General features: G+C 39.3%; 1 protein-coding gene across 5 annotated transcripts; it reads right to left on the reverse strand.

The window, feature by feature from the left end:
• Nucleotides 1–557: 557 nt before the first annotated feature.
• Nucleotides 558–22,426, reverse strand: RNF168 (ring finger protein 168). 5 transcript variants are annotated; one of them, XM_070466176.1, is made up of 8 exons: nt 22,227–22,426; nt 21,560–21,896; nt 17,898–17,978; nt 14,191–14,366; nt 11,735–11,856; nt 9,883–9,964; nt 4,842–5,709; nt 558–763 (listed from the first exon to the last, which is right to left on the reverse strand). In XM_070466176.1, the coding sequence occupies exons 2-8, from the start codon at nt 21,858–21,860 to the stop codon at nt 651–653; spliced, it is 1,743 nt and encodes a 580-aa protein (XP_070322277.1). In that variant the 5' UTR covers nt 21,861–21,896; nt 22,227–22,426; the 3' UTR covers nt 558–650. The 5 variants fall into 5 exon arrangements, with proteins under 5 accessions (XP_070322277.1, XP_070322280.1, XP_070322279.1 ...); XM_070466179.1 differs by having other exon boundaries at nt 4,837–5,709; nt 21,560–22,426; XM_070466178.1 differs by lacking the exon at nt 558–763 and adding an exon at nt 1,258–2,066 and having other exon boundaries at nt 21,560–22,426.
• Nucleotides 22,427–23,169: the final 743 nt, after the last annotated feature.

Here is a 23,169-nt window from a genome sequence, read left to right on the forward strand (position 1 = left end):
GATTCACTTTCCCGCACATCCTGAGCACCTACATTCTAGTAACCAGAATCCTTCCCATGTGTTTCCCAGCTTTGAGGGTGGTAGTCACTTCACAGTGATCATTTTTGGGTTATCTGTGTTCCCTTTTGTTCCAACACCTGTCTAACCATTTTTCTATACTGCATACGCTGTTCAAATACCTATTAGTTTTCTTCTTCAGTGAATTGTGATTCATAAACCCAGTATAACCTATATCTCTGTCTAGTATAAACTAACCAGAAAGTGGGATTCTAATCCTGCAGTAAAAAAGACACCCAAACCTTTTATGGGTTTTAAGAGATGAAGAGGAATGATACAGTGGATAAACTCAATTTATGATCCCTAACTGAGTGAAAACCTGGACTGAACTAGTATCACTGACAGAGCCTAAATGCAGCAGCCTGGGACCACAAAAGCCAAGTTGAAGAGAAATGTAAAGTAAGAGAAGGAAGGGTCCTCTCAGTTGAGTTCAGGGTCCATGTTGGTCCAAGTCCTGCCACAAGGCAACTTACATTGAAGGGTTAAAAAAAAAGACAAAATTTAAAGTAATGATTATTTATTAAGATCTTTACACAGGAATCAAGATATGGGTAAACATACAGTAGACGCTCACCTCCCAGTTGCAGTTTGTTTTACACACCTTTATGCATACCAAATGTATAGAACTTGTAGAGGAATTTGAAGAAGCCACAAGATATTTGAGGAATAGTTTCCTCTGAGGCTGAAGTCACTTGTGATCTGGGAACTGTAACACAGGGAAACTCACGGTCAGGGATCTCTTGTGACACAGAGCTAAAAATATATCCGGTAGGGGAGAGGTGCGTAGTGCTCACTAGACAGAAGGCAACTGCACTTTATGGGATGATATACACGGGCACTTACGGTACACGGAGTCACTGGATGTGACCCTCCCAAAAGTGGGATCAGATGGGGTAGTGAGACTGGAGGAAAGCCAGGAGAGACACTATCATTTAAGGTTCTTTGTTGAGTCAGGGCCTGTGCCAGTTGCTCTATTACTTCCCTTAACTCTCCATAGCAACTCTTGGTTACACTGATTCCTGTTTACAAATTAAGAGAGATTAAGTAGCTCACCTAAGGTCATACAGGTAGAGACCAAGTTAAGGAGGGCATTATTTTCTTCCCTCCTGCACATGTCCCTTGGTGGTCCAAAACTGATGCACAAATTACTACTCCCACAGATCTGTTCCTTATATGTGAACTAAGGAACCTAAGAGCTACTTAGTTTAAATATTTATTTTTCTTTATGTGGCTAGGCAAGGTCTTGGTTATAGCACACGGGTTCTTGGAACTTTGTTTCCGCATGTGAGATCTTTCAGTTGTGGTATGTGAACTCTTAGTTGCAGCATGCAGGCTCTAGTCCCGACCAGGGATCAAACCCAGGTGCCCTGCATTGGGAACATGGAGTCTTAGCCTCTGAACCACCAGATAAGTCCCTCTAAGAGTCTGTTTAAAGCCATTCGCATGTTCTACAAGTATCGCAGAGTGCAGATTTGGCTTCTGGGATTTAGTTTGCAGACTTCTGTGCTGGGGGGCTTTCAGCTGAGGCTTCTGGTGTGTTCAACAAGCTTCCTTCCCCTGGTAGGTCCTGAATTCTGTTCTTATCTCATCTGCAGTGTGAGCCTGATGACAACTCCTCTCTGCTTTTCAGAGGTTTTCAGCCTTTTAGCCTCCGCTCTACAGTTTCAAAACTAGTTATCTTGATGAGAAGGTGGAACTTGTGTCTTATGACCTGCAAGTCTCTAAACACTCCAGCTTCGTGAGCTGGCCTAGAGCTCTGCCAGTAGAGCAGACCTGTTCACCAGCCAAAGTCCTCATTCTCACTCTGCGTTCAGAATAGGCACGTTGCAGTGGAAGAGGGGCTGCAAACATCAGTTCACCTCTCACACCTCCCCTCCCGAGAATCTCAGCCCCTAAATTAGTCCTCATTGTTTCAGTAGCTTTCTGATGTTTTTAAGTAGAAAATTTTATACTTTTATCTGGCTCTTCTCATTGTCTTCAGCAGGACTGCAGGTCTACAGCACTGCTACCTGAAAAGCATAAGCTTTGCTTGTCAGATAATTTAAAAATAGTACACTAAAGCTAAACATATTCATTCACAATGCTATTTGCAAAAACTCACTTTTTTTTCACAATGAAAAATCTTCCTAAATTATGATTCTTAGAATTTAAAGGCAAAAAGGACTGTCTAGAGTGGTATAGGCTTAGATGCATACATATCCTTAATCTTATAATATTTTAGGAACATTTAAGTTTTGATTAGATGATACAGTCAACATGATTGAAAATTCAAAAAGTATAAAAACATAAACTCATTCTTCTACTTCTGTCTCCCAGGAACCGTTTCTCTCCCTGCTGGCAATACTGTTTTTCTCTCTCTTACGTAGATATATATTTCTCTTCTTTGGATAAATTGCACACTATTCTACACTTGTATTTTTTTGTTTATATCTTATAGTGCTTTTCGTATCAGTAAAGTGGGTTTTTTTGTTTAACTGCTGTACAGTATTCCATTTTACCATCATTTATTGTCTCGATATGCTTAAGGTTGTTTCTAACTTGTTATTACAAACAATACCCTACAAAAATCTTTTGTGCATGCTATTCTACATATATGTAAAAACAGTAAGAAATCACTAGAGGCAAATTGCCAAGGTTACCTCCCCAGGGCTTTAAAACTTATTCAAGAGCCATTTATATTTCCTTTCCTGGGAACTGTTTCTTGGGAACATCAACTTTTCTAATTTTTCTTTTGAGGTGTTAGTCTTTTTCTTAATGTATTGGCAGACACTTTAGCTTTTCATGGTGAACTGTATCTACTTTTTCCCTAGTCTTCCATGTCTTCCAATTTTCCTTTATGGTAATTTTTACACAGAACTTATTTTCATGTTTTAATCTTTAACTGTGATAAAACATATAGTCTATTTTAATTTTTAACAATTAATTTTCAGATTCTCAGCCTCTGCACAGTTCTAGCACTCCTTGAGAAATTAAACACTCTCATATCCCTTCCATAAAAATGGAAGGAAAAGTATCAACACATTCTAACGACACAAAATATTTATTAGTTTCTCACAAAGATGCATACATGGTAGGAGTATCAGAAAGACTAAGAAGTTAAAATTTGTGTTAAAGCCAATTTTAGTCAGGAAGACTTTTCACAGACAAATAAGTGGTTGTATGTGTAAATCCTAAATACATTATACAATTTTTCTCCCTTTTCGGTCATGGACTATTCCAGGAAGATTTAACTGCGTAACTTTTATTTGAGGAATCCCTTGTAAAGCAAAATTGGTCTTAAAAAAATATTGGTTTGATGAAAATATTTTAGTTTACTTTAGACAAATTTGGTTAGTTTCTAAGTACACTTCATTTCAGCACAATCATTACTCAGGAGACAATCATTTTTGAGAAAGGGCAAACTAATTATGGGATTCTACCCATAATTAATCAATATTGAAGGAGATGCCATCATTATGCAGATTACAGAATTCTGGTTACAAAATTTGGAGGAAAAAAAAAATGTCCAAAAGCACTGATAAATTTAAGCTACAATTATTAACTCTAGGACATTTTATTATGTTATTACCTTAATAGGATGGTTAACTAGACATCCATCAGAAATGCTGTTAAATCTGTTATTTGCTCAAAGCTGTTCATACTACTGAAACTACTGAAACAAAAGATATCTAAATTATATTTCATAAAATGAAATTGCTTCCTTCCTATTTAACTTTCGGGGGTAAGACAGGGCAAAACCCAAGTATCATACTTTCTATTTTTGTCCATAAACACAAAATAAGTCAGTTTGATAACCTAAGGAAATAAACACATGGTTAGTCAGGTTCTACGATATAGGATACTGTGACATAACTTTCCATTTTTTCCTCTGGAATAGTCGATTAGATAGTATGGTGTGTAAAACTATAAAGTCTGAATGTTTCTTGTGTCATTCAGCAAAGAAAGGACGAGGAAGAACACTCTGTCAGACTACACCTGCTATTCCATTCTAGATTCAGCCATCTGATCATCCCTCACTGTCCATCTACCCACCTCAGCCTCATCCCAAGACAAGCTCCTTTGCATCGAGTCTGGTTTCCTTTGTCAACTAAGTCCCAATTTTCCAGAAAACCCTGATTTTTCTGATTTCACACTGACCCCAACCCATTTTAAGTCAAAGAAAATACTGTAATACTTAAAGTAATTAAAGCAGAGATGGATATTAGTGTTATGGAAGACCTATGTCAAATGCTCTGCAAATATATGGGAAAGCTGCAAGAAAACAGCTTTTAAACCCTGCCTGGATCCCTCAGCTACTTGGTATTAATGTTGCTTTGATTACTAGTCAGGACAAAAAGGGGCTCAAAGGCCATATATGCATTTTGGGGAAATGCACGGATCTGAAGATTTCCTGGGAGTTGGCAAATGCAATTTTATATCCATAAAGACTGTCAACCTATACTTAGTACATCACAGTTATTGAAAAAGGAAAGGAAAAAAGAAAAAAAAGAAAAAGGAAAGGAGTGGGACTCTTGCTTACAACTGAGTCCAGCAGAAACACGTTTGTATATTCCTCCTTTCATAATCACATGGTTCTTTAGTTAGAGACAATGAGTGTGTCCACAGAGCAGAGCTAATGAAAAATTTATAAAGAACCTATGATAGAAAGCTTCACAACCCAGCCTTACTGGATTATAAAATACTCTTCTTACTCAAGCATTACTTTGTGAATCTCTGAAACATCTGAAAAATACTCTTCTGTGACTTACTAGGCTGTAGGGAATGAACAGTTTTAGGTACCTTACAATTATCTCTAGTAGAATCTGCTATCTTTCTTCCATTAACCGAGCATTTCAACTGGATCTTAAAAGGTTGCTGATTTTCATTTTTTGAGTCTGTCCGAGGTTTTGGCTGCTTTAGCTCGGTTTGTCTTTTGGAGTTTCTGTCTCTGGAATTCTTTCTCTGTCCACTGAGTAATTTGTCTGGAGGTGAGGACACAGTCCGTAACTGATACCCATCTGGGGATCCTTTTTGCCTGTCTGGCCTCATTTGCTCTTGATCCACCTCTTTTTGAAGTTGTAATGCTAGTAACCTGTCCTGCTTTTCTTGCACATGTCTCTCAAAAAGTAGATGTTCCAAATCTATCAGTTTTTGGGTAAAGCTGATTTCTGTTTTCTCTTGGTCTGAGGAGGCTTTGGGGAACATTTTTCTTCTTTTTGCAGAAAAGCATGGCTCTCTGATTGCTTCAGACAGAGGTTCTAGGTTTCTTCTTTTGGAGGTATCTTGATTGATCGGTAGGTGAGACTCTTCATTTTCTGTCTCAACCGTGTTGTTTCTAATGAACTGTGTCATATCTGATACAGTACACCCACTCTCTGTTTCACCATAAGGCTTAGTGGCAGCATCTCCAGAGTAGGGAAATCTGGCTTTAGGTTCCTCATGATTTATGACACATAACCCTTTTTCACGATTGCTTGGTCCTGTTTCAACTTTTCCTTCAAGGCACCATTCTCCACCACTGGTACATAACTGAGGCATAGGTGACTCCACTGAAGATTTTGCACCTTGTTCCTGAATAGGAAGGCATGTTTGAGGAGAAAGCGTTGGCATATCTTCCTCAATGTCTGTGTCTTGCCATGTAGGGCTCTTCACATCACTGTTGTCATCAGTTTCCTGTAGAAAACAGAAAAAGATTGAATGAACTAAGAGAAACCATCAAGTTATAACATATAAGTCTTATTACACTGACACCAAAACTGAGTTGTCACTGTATACTATAATTACCTGCTTATTACTACTAAGATATATGAGTTCTTAATAGTATTTTTATTCTGTGTGCCAACTTAAGGTATTTCTTCATTTTCCCTCCCATGAAAACCTACAGCTCAAAACCCACAAGCCAGTTTTATGTATGGCCAGGAGCTGGCACCATGACTTGACCTCTCATCTTATAAACTTCCGCCAACCCAGGGACTTTTAATCCCTTTTTGTGTCACAAACCCTCCTCCTTTTGGCATTTTTGTGAAGCTGACAGATCTCTTCTGAGAATACTATTTTAAAACATAAAAGTAAATACATAGGGATCAATTTATATTACAACACAATTATTAAGATCTTAACAATAATGTGTATCATTAATACATTAATAAGATCCAGTGACAAGTCTAGTAATTTGTAACACTGAAGGAGGGATGAGTATAAATAATGTTTCAAGAGATCTGCAACAAATGTAATATGTTATTGGTGACAAAGACACAGGTACTGTTGACAGTATTATGGTTTGCTGCTTATATTCATGACTAAAGGCAACTAAAATGAGAGGTCAGGCAGAAGATAAACCTTTTCTTTTATCCAGGTTCTTATTTACTCTATGGATTCTACCCACAGACCTTAGGTTAAGAACCCTGGCTTTAGGCAGTATAATTCTTCTCACTTACAGGTCTTGGGTAAGTTAAGATCTAGGATTAGTTTTGACCATGGGAAAGCCTTAAGAAAGGCTTCAGTGAGAATTTGCTTCAAGACAAAAATTATTTCTTGTTCAAGATCTTAACTCTGTTCTTTTACCTACTTTGCTTTGCATTTATTGTTCCTCATAACATTTCTTGTGAACCAATGTAGTCTGGGTTGGACAAATTCTAAGTTGCCTACCACGTTTTGCTATGAGTATTAATATCAGGATGGGGGAAAAAAATCCCAGCCTTCAGTGCCTCCTTCCATCAATCTTTAGTCCCAGCATAAGCCAGACTATCTGGACTTGAATTTTCCTCTATTACCTTTACTTAAGGGACTAACTTTATGGCTCAGCTGGTAAAGAATCTGCCTGCAATGTGGGAGGCCTGGGTTAGATCCCTGAGTTGGGAAATCCTCTGGAGAAGGGAATGGCTACCCACTCCAGTATTCTGGCCTGGAGAATTCCATGGACTGTACAGTCCACCGGGTTGCAAAGAGTTGGACATAGCTAAGTGACTTTCACTTTTATAGGACTCTGAGCAATTCTCTTGCCTCTGCATGTCTCGGTTTTCTCAATTATAATTGGACACAAGGATACCTTACAAAATTGGTGGTTGTGATGAAGATTAAAGAAAATACATACATTTTGGGCACATAAATGTATGTATGTGCATTTGGGGCACATAAATGTCCATTAAGTGTTAGGTACTATAAAACCACCAACGTGAATTGAAAAAAATTTAGGAACCTAGTAACAAAACTTTGGTTAACAAAACTTCTATGTAGGACATTGATCTTGGTGTCAGCTCACTTTTTCTAGTGCTATTTTCATGCAAATATGATAGAGGTAGAATGTCACTTGTGTTACTAGGCCTCATAGCTTATGATAAAAATGACCCTTATTGTTGAACTGCATCTGTACTAGGAAACCTAGGAGGGATCTTTAACCCCCTATAGGAAGCCAAAGTTCAGGGCTTTGGTAAATGACTTACAACTCTGACTGGCTGTGTTCTTTACCAGGACCTCTGGAAGCTACACCCATGAGTTGTTACAGTAAATAATTGACTCTTATGGGGCATGGGACTTCTAAATCTTCGTGGTGACTACACTCCTCTGCATGGTCTGACTTCCAGGCCATCACTTAGGAGCTCTACAGTGAGGATTCTTGCTGAACAGATATGCCTGATGCTGCCCTATTAGTATGCTTTATTTCCCATTCTATTATCTTTTAAGTGAAGCTGGTACCAGGGGTAGCCTATTTAGTTTTGTGAGTCTGATGATCTGGGTCAGTTAGTTCAGTTCAGTTGTGTCCGACTCTTTGCGACCCCATGAATTGCAGCACGCCAGGCCTCCCTGTTCATCACCAACTCCCGGAGCTTACTCAAACGCATGTCCATCAAGTTGGTGATGCCATCCAGCCATCTCATCCTCTGTCATCCCCTTCTCCTCCCACCTCCAATCCCTCCCAGCATCAGGGTCTTTTCCAATGAGTCAACCCTTCGCATGAGGTGGCCAAAGTATTGGAGTTTCAGCTTCAGCATCAGTCCTTCCAATGAACACCCAGGACTGATCTCCTTTAGGATGGACTGGTTGGACCTCCCTGCAGTCCAAGGGACTCTCAAGAGTCTTCTCCAACACCACAGTTCAAAAGCATAAATTTTTCGGCGCTCAGCTTTCTTCACAGTCAACTCTCACATCCATACATGACCACTGGAAAAACCGCAGCCTTAACTAGACGGACCTTTGTTGGCAAAGTAATGTCTCTGCTTTTTAATATGCTATCTAGGTTGGTATAACTTTCCTTCCAAGGAGTAAGCATCTTTTAATTTCATGGCTGCAATCACCATCTGCAGTGATTTTGGAGCCCCAAAAAATAAAGTCCAACACTGTTTCCACATCTATTTCCCATGAAGTAATGGGACCGGATGCCATGATCTTAGTTTTCTGAATGTTGAGCTTTAAGCCAACTTTTTCATTCTCTTTCACTTTCATCAAGAGGCTTTTTAGTTCCTCTTCACTTTCTGCCATAAGGGTGGTGTCATCTGCATATCTGAGGTTATTGATATTTCTCCCGGCAATCTTGACTCCAGCTTGTGCCTCTTCCAGCCCAGCATTTCTCATGATGTACTCTGCATATAAGTTAAATAAGCAGGGTGACAATATACAGCCTTGACGTACTCCTTTTCCTATTTGGAGCTAGTCTGTTGTTTCATGTCCAGCTCTAACTGTTGCTTCCTGACCTGCATATAGGTTTCTCAAGAGGTGGGTCAGGTGGTCTGGTATTCCCATCTCTTTCAGAATTTTCCACAGTTTATTGTGATCCACACAGTCAAAGGCTTTCGCATAGTCAATAAAGCAGAAATAGATGTTTTTCTGGAACTCTCTTGCTTTTTTGATGACCCAGTGGATGTTGGCAATTTGATCTCTGGTTCCTCTGCCTTTCCTAAAACCAGCTTGAACATCAGGAGGTTCATGGTTCACATATTGCTGAAACCTGGCTTGGAGAATCCTGAGCATTACTTTACTAGCGTGTGAGATAAGTGCAACTGTGTGGTAGTTCGAGCATTCTTTGGCACTGCCTTTCTTTGGGATTGAAATGAAAACAGACCTTTTCCAGTCCTGTGGCCACTGCTGAGTTTTCCAAATTTGCTGGCATATTGAGTGCAGCACTTTCACAGCATCATCTTTCAGGATTTGAAGTAGCTCAACTGGAATTCCATCACCTCCACTAGCTTTTGTTTGTAGTGATGCTGCCTAAGGCCCACTTGACTTCACATTCCAGGATGTCTGGCTCTAGGTGAGTGATCACACCATCGTGATTATCTGGGTCAGGGATCTACAAATTTTGCCCATGGACAAAATTCCTTTTATCTTTTATATTTTGTCCTACCTCCTTTCGAAGACAATGGGCTGCTTTTCTGGGCGCCTGATGTTCTCTGCTAGCGATCAGAAGTTGTTTTGTGCAGTTTGCTCCCCGTTCAAATGTTCTTTCGATGAATTTGTAGGGAGAAAGTGGTCTCCCCGTCCTATTCCTCCGCCATCTTAGCTCCTCCCCCACAATGGACAAAATTCAACTTGGTGTCTGTTCTTGTAAACAGTTTTACTGGAACAAAAAAAGCTCATTTGTTTACATTTTATTCTGGATGCTTCCACGTGAAAACAAATCACTGAACAGTTGACTGAGACTACCTGGGCCACAAAGCCTAAAATATTTACTGTCTGGCTTTTTAGAGAAAAAAATCTGCTGACTCCTAAGTTAGGTGAGAATAAGCTGATTAAGAAGGTGTATTCCATTTACTACAGTGACTTTTTTAAAAAAAAAGTTAGGAAACTACAAGTATGAACGATCTATGGCATTAACTTGCCAAGCCAAGAATATCTTTAGCATCCACAAACCTTAGACATGGAGTTCTTTCTGTCTTCCTGCACAACTTCAGACTGTGATGTTGACCCAAGTTGAGATTTAGGTGACAAATACCTTTAGAAAAAAGAGTTTGAAGTCAATTACACTTCAATAAAATACATATATTAAAAAAAAGTTTGCCAAAATTTGAATCTTTGAAACACAAGTGGCATACATCCAACGAAATAAAGCCAGGTTAGCTATTTATGCTGAAAGTTGTCTGGCTTGCTACTTGGCTGATTTCTCAGAAAAAGTGTTATTTTATCTCCCTGTCTCAGGTATTTTGGTCTAGCTCTGGAACAAAACTTAAAAGTCCAAGTATTGATATTTAGTGAAAAATAGAAGGAAAGGAAGCAAAAGTCAAATCTAAATTATTCCTTAATTCTCAAAAGAATCTAAGTAGGTAGGTCCTGGCATCAAAACAACCTAAGGCTGTGTAGTCTTTCCAAAAGTAATGGAAATGACATTTTAAATCAGGAGAAGGAATATGCTAGTTTCTTTTTAATGTCAGAAATTCTAAATTTTTAATCTCTGAAAAATGGTCCATGATCAGATTCTTTACCATTTTGGTTTAGAGATTTTATTACATACAAATTTGTATCAACTATCCGATTACAGAGACAAAAAAGATTTATCAATATGTTAGCGTAAGAGCACATCTCTATCTAAGCATCAGTTTAATCTTGTATTTCTGATAAATTTTTATGTTTATATATTTCAATGTATATATTTAGATTCACGAAGATTTAATGACAGTTATATCCTTCATGTGTGTGCATACTAAGTTGCTTCTCAAACTCATGTCCAACTCTTTGCGACCCTATGGACTATAGCCTCTCAGGCTCCTGGGTCCAAGGGATTCTTCAGGCAGGAATACTGGAGTGGGTTCCTATTTCCTTCTCCAGGGGATCTTCCTGACCCAGGGATCGAGCCTGTCCATTTTTATGTCTCGTGCACTGGCTGGCGAGTTCTCTCACCAACAGCACCACCTGGGAAGCCCCCTATATCCTTTATGTAGAATAATAATATATCAATTTGAAATATCCCTGCTTTTCTATTTTTTTTTTTTAAGTGGAATTTTACCTGCTTTTCTATTTTAATGGCTTTTCTCTTGATTTCTACTTTACATAATATCAACATTAATAATATTGATGCTACATGTCTGCTTTTTCTCTTAATAGCAACCACCTCTTTTAACACTGTCCTCTCCCCATAAATCTTCACCTCCCTGTCCCAAATTTCCACCATCTCAAATCCTAAATTTCTATGAATTTTGGAAGGGGGTAAATCACCTGCACATATTTATCTAGTTGAACCAAAAGCCCTTACATGTTTTTGAACTCAAGATTGTAGTTGATAAACTTCTTCGACTACGAATTACTCTGGGAAAGCTTATCAACTCATCTTGCTGCTAAGAGGGGCACAGTGGGGCAACTAAACTCACTCCATTGTTGACTACCTGACTCATGCTTTTTGTACAGTAGGGAAGAAATGTAATATATAAACTGGGAAAAACAGAGTGGGGTAAGATCTAGATGCCAAACTGTAAACTCTTTCAATGAGGATGACCTTATACTGGACTAGTTGTTTTTTTTTTTTCCATTTGAATCTAAACCAAGAGAAGAAGGAGTCCAACTGATTGATTGAGAAAATGGGACCAACATGGAAATCCTGAGCAGTCAAGATAAAAAAAGGCTTCACATCTCTCTTCATGCTAGCCAGGAATCTAAGCTATGTGAGCATCTCTCTTATTTTCATTTTACATCAATCTCAGACCATCTGGAGGGTTTTCATGCAGAGCTGATGGGCCAGATTTTGATACAGCAGTAGTCTATATTCACTTACTTCTGAATATCTCCAGTGTTTGTTTGTTTGTTCTTACTTTTCTTTTGTGATTTGGTTGTGACCGGATCAGATTTTCTGGAATTCAAAGACGAAGCCAAAACACTTCCCCCACAGAAATTGTTCTTCGACAACAGAAAAAGCATAAAAAAATTTTTTTAATAAAATAAGCTATTAATTAACTCAGAATCCACAATAGAATTTTTCAGGAATTATGCTCATTATGCTTAAATTCTATATAGCCTGTGAAATAATACTGACCATGCAAAAATTAGTATAAACAAGATTAAGTTTTATCTAAGTTGGTGTAAATTGCATTATTACCCTACTTAGATAAACACAAAGAGCATGATGATACTAATCTCATTAACTGATCATTTTTATATTTTTCTAATGAATAATTTCATATATTTATAACTACTTTAACCTATAGGGGAAAATTGAAAAAGCTGGGGCTATACCTGGAATAAAAGTTATTTTATGTAAAATAATTTAATTTGGGAATTTAAGGGCATACCAATAAATAGCATGAATATTTACTTCCTATCTCATTACAGACCCATAAGTTTCCTACTATGTCACTGGAAAAATTAACATACTTGGTGGTGGTTGACATTTGGCCTTGAACCACCAAACTTTTATTCTAAAATATCAATAGATCTGCTCTTATAATCCCATGTGAAAACAAGAATTAAAACAATAATTCTTGAAAGACAAAGTTGACCCCAGGGTTTCTTCTTTGATATATTTTCTTTCCTATCCCATTTGTTATTCTATTGGTCTTTTTTTTTGGCCTTGCAGCTCAGCTAGCAGGATCTTAGTTCCCCAATCAAGGATTGAACCCAGGGCCATGGCAGTGAAAGTGCTGAGTTATAACCATTGAACTGCCAGGGAAGTTCGATGGTCTATGTCTTTTACTTAATTTCTCAATTGTGTAAAGTTCTGAAGCTATTTCACTTAAATTTTAAAAGGAAATATAATTTTTAAAAGGGTGTACATTGTAAAACTCAGTTATATTACGAATGGCAAGCCTCTCAAAAAATGGGGGGAAAATATCAATTCTGGATATATTTTACTTTGGTAAGTATATTTTAAGATATCTGTTGTTTGAAAGCAGAATTGTTTTTAGAGGCTCTCAAACCTGCACATACATCCCCAGAGGGGAGTGGTATTCCCTAAATCCCATCCCCAAGGATTTTGTATTTTAAAAGAACTTCAAGTGATTCTGCCAGGTCCTCTCAAATCACTGGTCTCACTGTATCCTTTGGTCTTACAGTATATGTTCTATCATCCTTCCCTTAATTCATTGTCCCCTAGGCAGTAATTTTTAACCATGGCAAGATAAAAAAATCCAGGTTTAATATGTTATGTAAGAATTTATGGACTTCCCTTGTAGTCCAGCGTTTAAGACTCCATTCTTCCACGCAGGGGGCATGGGTTCAATCACTGATTGGGTAACTAAGATCCTACAAGCCACTCAGCATGGACAAAAAAGAATTTAATGTGCTTCACTTTCAAAAAGTGATTTGCATCCATACAATGGAATATTTTACCACTATTACAAAAGAATTATAGACTATATGTAGCAATATGAAAAATCTCTTATGAAATATCAAGTGAAAAAAGTCAGGAAATAGTTTCTTATGCGGCTAAATGTCTTCCTTACCCCTTGATGTTGGACCAAGTCAAGTGATTTGCTTTATTAAATGTGGCATGTAAACTATCATGATGTTTAAACAGAAGCGTTAGGAGCCACTGCATGGTTGGCTTTTATTCTCTTTCCTCTTCCATTAAGAACGGCATGGCCTAAAGAGGACTCCCTCTTCACATGGACCACCACCAAATCAGCTGACATGAATCGTGAGCAAGTCATAAATGTGGGTGGTTGAAAGCCTCTGAGATATTGGGATCATCTGTTACCTCTGCAATGCTGACTGATGCCATTTCCCATTTACATGTAAAATGATAAAGGAGAAGTTTGTGAACATAAAATACTAACTAAACCTACATTCAAAAGAAAAAAAAAGGGTCAGAAAAACCCAGTATAATTCATGTATCATTTTTAGGTGAAAAAAAAAAGAAGTTATAAGAAAGAAACCTAACCTTTGGGGAAAGAGCATGATGTAATGGAATAAGAATAGGAGTGGAGAAGTGGGAGGGGGAAACGGAGTTTTCATTTTCCACTGAACAGCTTCCTACATAACTGAATTTACTTATAAAAAATAAAAGTTTTTTATAGAATACTTGGTGGACTTCCCCAATGGTCCAGTAGTTAAGATTTTGCTTTCCAGTGAGGGAGTATGGATTCGATTCCTGGTCGGGGAGTTAAGATTCCACATGCCTCATGGCAAAAAAACAAAACATGAAAATAACATGGTGAACGCTTCCTCTTTAGACTGTTCAAAATAAAACAAAGCAACAGTAATGGAAATACTTCAAAGTTCTCTCTTGAAACTTACAATATCAAGGCTTAGTCTTCTTGCCAGTTCTGCATCACTTTTCAGTTGTTCTTCCATTTCTCTGTGCCTTTCTTCTGCCTGTCTCTTTTCCTCCGCTTCCTCCTCTGCCAGTAATCTCTGAATGTATTCTTCACTGGCTTTGTTTTCTTCTTCCTCACAGGCTCGCCGCTCTGCCTCTACCTTAAAGATGATTAATACAGTACAATCCTTCTCTGAACTTTTGAGTACACTTGCAATATTTCTTAATAAGATTAGTAAAAAAAAAAGAAAGAAACAACAACAAATTGGCAGGAATTAAAATCCCTCAAATGAAGGCCAAATCTGGAGAGGCGATTTCCTGTAAAGTAGTTCAGGAAGTCTCCTTTAGGAAGCCTCCCCAGTCAGTCCAGTGAAACCTTGATCAAAGCCTCATCCCTCCTTGTTTCAGTCCTTATCACAGTTTCTATTACACTATAATAAAGTTTTGGAAGTCTTCCTAGGGGATATTTTTCCTTAGGTAACAGAAGGTCACGTTCTGACTAACTTTGGCATAGGTTTCTGAACCAAACACTAGCAAGGGAATGGAATGATAAAAACTGAATTAAACTAATCAGGGTCTCTCCCTGAAGTTGGGATGAATCTCCAAACACAGTGGGCAGGGGTGCAGTAGTTGCTGAAAAAACAACAACGGTCATTATATGATCTACAGATGAGGAAAGACACAGAAAAACTTTAATAGATCAGTAAGTGATTTAACTTTCTTAGCTCAGTAAGTGGAAAAGTGGGGGCTCAAACTCAGCTTTCTGGACCTAAGACCATGCTTGTGGGCATTTAAACTATACTTCTTGAAAGAAATAATGTTAAGAAGAACTACTTTAGAAATCCAAAGGACCTGACTCGAAAGTAAGTCCTTGACTCAATTCAAGTGAAGGAAACAGGAGAAAAGATTTGTTGTTTTCTTGCTCTTAAAGGAAAGCCATTGGAAGAGACTGCTGTTTGTTCCTCTGCGTATAACTGTATATGCAACTGAGGTCAGAAATGTGCAGCGGTCTTGCTATTAGCCTGAGGATAAAGCCAGGTGACAGAAGTCAGCAAAGAAACGGAACTAGAGCTCTGGATAAAACCAACCCTGAAGTCCCTACTAATCTCTGGAATTCCAATAAATTACAGTTTTTTTCACCTCTACCCCAAATCATCCTAATAAAACCTGTTCTCATTACATTGTTGTGAACATTAAATTATTCCTTAAACCCTTACTTAAAGACACTGTTTAGACAACATGCTGACAACTAACTACTACGATTATTTACTAGCTCTTGTAGAGCTCACATGATCTAATACAGTAGCCACTAGCTACATGTGGCCATTGAAATGTGACTAGTCCAAATTGAGATGTAGTATAAGTACAAAATACACAGTTGAAGACCAAATAAGAATAATCAATACTTTCTAAAAAAAAAAGAATAATCAATACTTTCTATATTGACTACATAATAAAATATTTTAGATACAATATCTATAAAAATTGTTTTTTAAAAAATGTGGCTAATAGGAAACTATGTATGAACCCACATCATGTTTCTATTGGACAACACTGCTCTAGACTAATCAGGATAGGAGGAGTACTAAGGTTCTCCTAGTACTAGTGAAATCCAAAGAGCCCTCTTTTCCTAATTAGGTACTTGACAAAGAAAGTAGACTGACTACAAGCAATAAATGCTGGAGAGGGTGTGGAGAAAAGGGAACCCTCTTACACTGTTGGTGGGAATGCAAATTAGTACAGCCGCTATGGAAAACAGTGTGGAGATTTCTTAAAAAGCTGGAAATAGAACTGCCATATGACCCAGCAATCCCACTTCTGGGCATACACACCAAGGAAACCAGATCTGAAAGAGACACGTGCACCCCAATGTTCATTGCAGCACTGTTTATAATAGCCAGGACATGGAAGCAACCCAGATGCCCATCAGCAGACGAATGGATGAGGAAGCTGTGGTACATATACACCATGGAATATTACTCAGCCATTAAAAAGAATTCATTTGAATCAGTTCTAATGAGATGGATGAAACTGGAGCCCATTATACAGAGCGAAGTAAGCCAGAAAGATAAAGACCATTACAGTATACTAACACATATATATGGACTTTAGAAAGATGGTAACGAGAACCCTATATGCAAAACAGAAAAAGAGACTCAGATGTATAGAACAGACTTGTGGACTCTGGGAGAAGGCGAGGGTGGGATGTTTCAAGAGAACAGCATTGAAACATGTATATTATCTAGGGTGAAACAGATCACCAGCCCAGGTTGGGTGCATGAGACAAGTGCTCGGGCCTGGTGCACTGGGAAGACCCAGAGGGATTGGGTGGAGAGGGAGGTGGGAGGGGGGACCGGGATGGGGAATACATGTAAATCCATGGCTAATTCATTTCAATGTATGACAAAAACTACTGTAATGATGTAAAGTAATTAGCCTCCAACTAATAAAAATAAATGGAAAAAAAAAAAAAGAAAGTAGACTGAGCACCAAAGAATTAATGCTTTTAAACTGTGGTGCTGGTGAGACTCTTGAGCGTCTCTTGGACGACAAGGAGATCAAACTAGTCAATCCTAAAGGAAATCAACCCTGAATATTGGAAGGATCAATGCTGAAGCTGAAACTCCAATACTTTGGCTATCTGATACAAAGAGCAGACTCACTGGAAAAGACCCTGTTGCTGTGAAAGATTAAAGGCTGGAGAAGGGGATGACAGAGGACGATGGTTGGATGGCATCATTGACTCAATGGACATGAGTTTGAGCAAGCTCCAGAAGATGGTGAAGGACAGGGAAGCCTGGTGTGCTGCAGTCCATGATGTTATAGAGTCGGACATGACTGAAAGACTGAAAAACAACTTCACAATTAGCCCTTTATGCTTTCCTCATCTAAAAGCATTGTTTGTGCCTCTAAAATTCATATACTGAAGCCCTGACTCCTCAACGTGACATTTAGAGGTGGGGCCTTCAGGAGGTAATAGGATCATGAGGGTGGAGTCCTCATGAAAGGGACTAGTAGCCTTAGAAGAAGAGACACAAGAGAGAGGATCCATCTCTCCCTCCCTCTCTTTGCCATGTAAGAACACAGTGAGAAGGCAGCTGTTGAGAAGCCAGGAAACAGACCCTTGCCCAACACCAGATCCAGAACTGAGAAGTCAATGTTTGTTGCTTCATTCACCCAGTCTATGGTGTTTTTGAGCCTGAATGAACTTAAGACACCATAAACTACCACTGTTTTCCCATCCTTTATGCTTAAAGCTTCAGGAAAATTTAAAGTCTCTTTTACACTTAAATGCTTACAGATCACTATCACATAGGAAGAGCACGAAACAAGTATAAATAAACTAAAGCTAATTTTAACTATTTTGAACACATGTAAAAACTGGAGCTGTGGGATGTCCCTAGAGGTTCAGAGATTAAGACTTTGCAGAGGTGAGGGTTTGAGCCCCTGATCAGGAAGCTAAGATCCCACATGACTTGCAGCCAAAAAGCAAAACATAAAACAGAAACAATACTGTGTTTCAATAAAGACTTTAAAAAATGGTCCACATTAAAAAAAAAAAACTGAAGCCTTTATAAACTATATTAAAATCATTAACATTTCAGTATATATTACTTATTTATATAGGCACATAAAACTGTATGCAAAACCACAGCAGAAAATTTTTCCAAACAAGAGCATTTATGACCTACCTTGCTTCTTTCCTCTTCATATTCTCTTCTTAATTCCCCAGGTTGACTTAATAAGCGAACTGGCTGATAGTCATCAACTGTTTCAGATCAAGAGAGAAAATTACATTATAGGCAATTACAGAATTCTATAGCTAGCTTTGAGCTTCCATTAAACCCATATTAATATAAAATGCAAAATTAAAATAAGTGTACAATTATTAACAGCTATAGGAATATGGAATTCCATTTTAAAAAAGGCCAGAGGTTTTCTGGTTCAAAATGGCACACAAATACGTATACTTAGCTCTTTCTCTAGAAACCATTAAAATAACAGTAAAGGAATTTTTAAAAAGCAATCCCACAATAATAACAGAAAGTTCTCCAAAAAAGATATATACAAATGGCCAGCAAGCACATGAAAAGATGCTCATCATCACTAGTCATTAGGGAAATATAAATCAAAACCACAGTGAGACAGCATCTTCCCCCTACCCCATCAAACAAAAAAAAAAAAAAAACAAAACCAGAAAGTAGCAAATGCTAACAAAGACACAGAAAGGAACTCTTGCCCTTGCTGGGGGGACTATTTAAGATTGTACAGCTGTTATGGAAGAGTATAGCAGTTCCTCAAAAAATTAAAACACAGAATTACCACATGATCCAGCAATTTCTTTTCGGATACATACTCAAGAGTTGAAAGCAGGGACAGACACTTGTACACAAATGTTAATTCAAGATAGCCAAAAGGTGGAAGCCAAAGATGGAAGTAACCCAATGACCCACTGACAGATGAAAGGTTAAACAAACACAGTAAACACATACAATAAAATATTAGCCATAAAAAGAAATGAAATTCATTCACATGCTACAACATAAAGGCTGACTTTATGTTAAGTGAAAGAAGGTGGTGATCATTTTGTACTATGTAAAATTACTGAATCACTGTTGTGAAATAGTGAACCTAATATAACACTGTAAGGTAATTATACTTGGATTATTTTAATGAAGGCGCCAAATTGCCCATACTGGGAAAAAGAGAGGAGAAAAAGAGAAAGGGAGGGAAGGAGGGAAGGGACAAAAAAAGCTACAAATAGCTACTATGATTCTACTTATATAAGGTACATAAAGTAGTTAAATCACAGAGACAAGAAGTAACAGTGGTAGCCAAGGGCTGGGTGGAGAGGAACTGAGGAATTATTGTTTAATGGGTATAGAGTTTCAGTTTTTGAAGATGAAAAAGTTCTGGAAAGGGATGATGGTGATGCTTGCACACCTATGTGAATGTACTCAATGCCTTGAACTGAACATCTAAAAATGGTTAAAATGGTAAATTTTGTAATGTATACTTTACCACAATTTAAAAAACATACTAAGATACCAGTTAACACCTCCTAGGATGGCTATAGAAGTTTTTTTTTAAAAAGCAGAAAAGAACTAGTGTTGGTTAGGATATGCAGAAATTGAAACCATTACACATTGTGAAGGGAATGTAAAAGGATGCAGATCTGTGAAAAAGTTTGGCAGTTCCTCAGAAGGCTAAACAGAATTACCATATGATCCAGCAACTCCACTCCTACATACACAAAAAATGAAAACATATTCAAACAAATACTTGTACATGAGTATTCATATCAGCACCCGTTCAAACAGCCAAAAGGTGAAAACTACCCAAATGTTCATCAATGAATGAATGAAAAAAATATATACATAAAAATTATTCAGCCCTAAAAAGGAATGAAGTACTAATACATAATAGAACCTTGTATGAACCTTGGAAACATTATGCTAAGTGAAAGAAGCCAGACACCACAGATCACATATTTTATGAATACACTTATATTATCTTTGTTGCTGTTGTTGAGTCACTAAGTTGTGTCTAATTTTTGGGGGGACCCCATGGACTGTAGCCCACCAGGCTCCTCTGTCTATGGGATTTCGCAGGCAAGAACACTGGAGTGGGTTGCCATTTCCTTCTCCAGGGGATCTTTCTGATCCAGGGATTAAACCTGCATCTCCTGCATTGGCAGGTGGATTCTTTACTGCCCAGGCACCTGGGAAGCCCTTCCCATTGAATACCTATTGCTTATTCTGAAGTTCTTTTGTTCTCAGATCCATCAAATAGCCCAGATGCTTCTTTCTGCTTATACCATGGAGATCTAATTTTGGTGATTTGTCCTGGTATCTTTTGGGGTTTATGAGAACATTTTATGAGCTAATTCTGTGGTAAATGATGTCTATGATGTTTAATTCTGCTAAATAAGTGGTGTGTGTGTTTTACTGCGGCTTCACAGAAATTAAAAAAACCAAGCAAATTCACAGAGAACTCTGGAAAGGGGGAGGGGAAGAATGGGAGTCATAGCTTAATGGTTAAAGAGTCTGTCTGGAGTGATGAAAAAGTTTTGGAAACATAGTGGTGATGGTTGCAAAACATTGTGAATGTAATTAACACTACCGCGTCCACTTAAAAATGGTTAAAATGGCAAATTAAGAAAAACTATGACCAACCTAGACAGCATATTAAAAAGCAGAGACATTACTTTGCTGATAAAGGTCTGCAGAGTCAAAGCTATGGTTTTTCCAGGAGTCAGGTATAGATGTGAAAGTTGGACTATAAAGAAAGCTGAGCGCTGAAGAACTGATGGTTTTGAACTGTGGTGTTGGAGAAGACTCTTGAGAATCCCTTGGACTGCAAGGAGATCCAACCAATCCATCCTACAGGAAATCAGTCCTGGATATTCACTGGAAGGACTGATGCTGAAGCTGAACTCCAATACTTTGGCCACCTGATGAGAAGAACTGACTCAATGGAAAACACTCTGATGCTGGGAAAGACTGAAGGCAGGGGAAGAGGACAACAGAGGATGAGATGGCTGGATGGCATCACTGACTCCATGGATATGAGTTTGAGCAAGCTCCACGAGTTGGTGATGGACAGAGAAGCCTGGCATGCTGTAGTCCATGGGGTCACAGCGTCAGACATGACTGAGTGACGGAACTGAATTGACAGTAAGTAAAAAGAATTCCAAAAAAAAAGGTAAGTACACCACAACATTAAGCATCACATTCAAAGCCTAAACAAGAAACATCGCATTACTTATTGAGCACATAAATGATCAAGCTGCTAGAGTCAAGTGTTTAGTTTGGGGCATAAGGAAGAGTCCACACTGTGGAGGACCTCTGAATAAAAACAGCTGAACTAGATGACCACAGAAACCTATTTCAGGCTCCCTGCAAACTTAAGAATTAAATGAATGGCAATGTATAGGCAAGCAAGTTAGAGAAAGTAATTGAAAGTGAAAAAGACATTAACACAAGAATCCAGTAGTTTCCTTACTTCTGCTGTTGCTATACTGCGATTGTGGCTCCTCTGCGACTATTTATATAACTTTCACATGACTGGAGACTCTATCGGGCAATCCTTTCGTTTGGGGTTTTCCTTTTCAATTTTTAATTGAACAAACACCAAGTGAACACAGGCTAGGCATTATAACAATGAACAAAATATTGCCATTGTCTTTAATCAACATTTTGAGGCCAAAAAAACCCAAACACCTCTGAAAATTTTAGACAAATTTTAGTAACTGGTTCTCTGTTTTATCCTTTAAAAAATGGATTAGTGGCGGTTGGCTTTCAAAATGATCTTGGTTTTTAGACAACAAACGCGCTGGGTTCTACTCACCAATTTCCTCTGATTCTTGCCCAGCGGCTCTTAGCTTGCATTCCTTTGGATAGTGTTTTTGAATTATCTCCCACAGTTCCATATTAACAAGAGAATTTGTTCGGTTACGGTACCGAGCCCACGAAGAGACACGGCGGCGACAGAAGGGACAGCACAAATTTGCCTTTTCGACAGTCGATTCGAAGCATGGTTTACAGAGCGTGTGGTTACAAGGCAGAGTCACAGGCTCAAAAAGGATTTCCACACAGATCTGGCATTGGCATTCCAACAAGGAAGGGATGGTGTCTTTGGGTACAGCCATTTTAATATGCTAATAAGGTGTATTCAACATCAACACCTGAAAAACAAAGAATGTTGTTTCCGGTCCGAGTAGGAAAACAGCAAAGTAACAGTTTCGCGTCTTAAATATTATGCCCAGCAGCCTGCCAGAATTCGGAGATTGAAAGCAGCAAATGTCTAGAAGTAAAAAAGGTGTTCTAAAGGTCAGGTAAACCGTACGACTCTGGAAGGCGGTGTATTATCCATGCTTAAGATGAACATCCGGAAAGAAAACAAATGAATCTTCGCTGCTCCCAGGCATTAACAACCATTGCAGCAGGGCGGAAGGTGGGCTCCAGCTCTCCGGCGCGGCCGGAGCCACGCGCCAAGTTCCCCTCCTTCCTCTTACCAGGTGAGGACGCTCCCTGAGCTCCCGGCAGCCAAGTCGGAGGGCCCCGCGGCGCACAGCCCTCGGGCCATCGCTCGAGGAAGACTGCAGCTCCCCCCCCACCCCCCGGACGCGGGCTCCGTTGGAGCGGGACTTCCGTTTCACCGCTGCTGTGGGCCCGCGCTCGCGCCTTACCCGGATTCTGAGCCCACCCCTTCCTCTCTCTAAAGTCAGCCAGAAAGCCTAATCTTAGCGGCGGTGCCTTAGAATCCCGCAAGGGCTAGTGGCGTCACGACTGCCCGCCAAAACGGCCCCACCCACCATAGAAAACCGACAAAGGATACAAACAGCTAACATTCCGCCTGACGGGACTTCCGGGCCTGCGCGCGCACTGCCCACCCCGCTGGCCCCGCCCCTCTGGCCCGAGAGAGAGCCCGCCCCTCCCCTCGCGTGGCGTGTGTGCTTGCGTGCTAAGTTGGTCCAGTTCTTTTGAACTCTGCGACACTATCGTCTGTGGCCCGGAAGATTCCTCTGTCTATGGGATTCTTGAGGCCAGAATACTGGAGTGGGTTGTCATGCCCTTCTCCAGGTGATCTTCCCAAACCAGGGATGGAACCCCCGTCTCCTGCGGCGCCTGCATTGCCGGGTTCTTTTACTGGTGAGCCACCGCCTCCCTCGGGTCGTTGTGGCTCTAATTTTCCCGCGTGATTCCTGCTCCCGGGGACTGCGGAAACCGGGCAGTGTCGCAAGATTGGTCTCTGGGCGGAAAAAGGGAAACCTCAAAACAAACTAAGAGCCGAGCGGTAACTTGAAAATTCTCCCCTCCATACTCCTCAGCCTTCCTTTCTGTAGTACCATTCTGTACTGTTCATACATGATGGCCTGCCTCAGGGAACCTTGCCCCTCTGCCTGACTGTTAAATCAGGACCTTTGTTCAGGACCCTGTTCACCTGGGGATGGCTAC

Source organism: Odocoileus virginianus, chromosome 4 (assembly GCF_023699985.2).
Source record: "Odocoileus virginianus isolate 20LAN1187 ecotype Illinois chromosome 4, Ovbor_1.2, whole genome shotgun sequence".
NCBI classification, from domain to species: Eukaryota; Metazoa; Chordata; class Mammalia; order Artiodactyla; family Cervidae; genus Odocoileus; species Odocoileus virginianus.

Bases quoted from the DNA above. Each gene is read 5' to 3' on its own strand.
- RNF168 (XM_070466176.1), bottom strand. From the start codon at position 21,860: ATGGCTGTACCCAAAGACACCATCCCTTCCTTGTTGGAATGCCAATGC. The intron at 17,979-21,559 runs GTGAGTAGAACC...GATCTGAAACAG, and splicing joins GCAAGAATCAGAGGAAATTG to TTGATGACTATCAGCCAGTT. The intron at 5,710-9,882 runs GTTTGTGGATGC...TGTTTTCTACAG, and splicing joins GAAAGAACTCCATGTCTAAG to GAAACTGATGACAACAGTGA.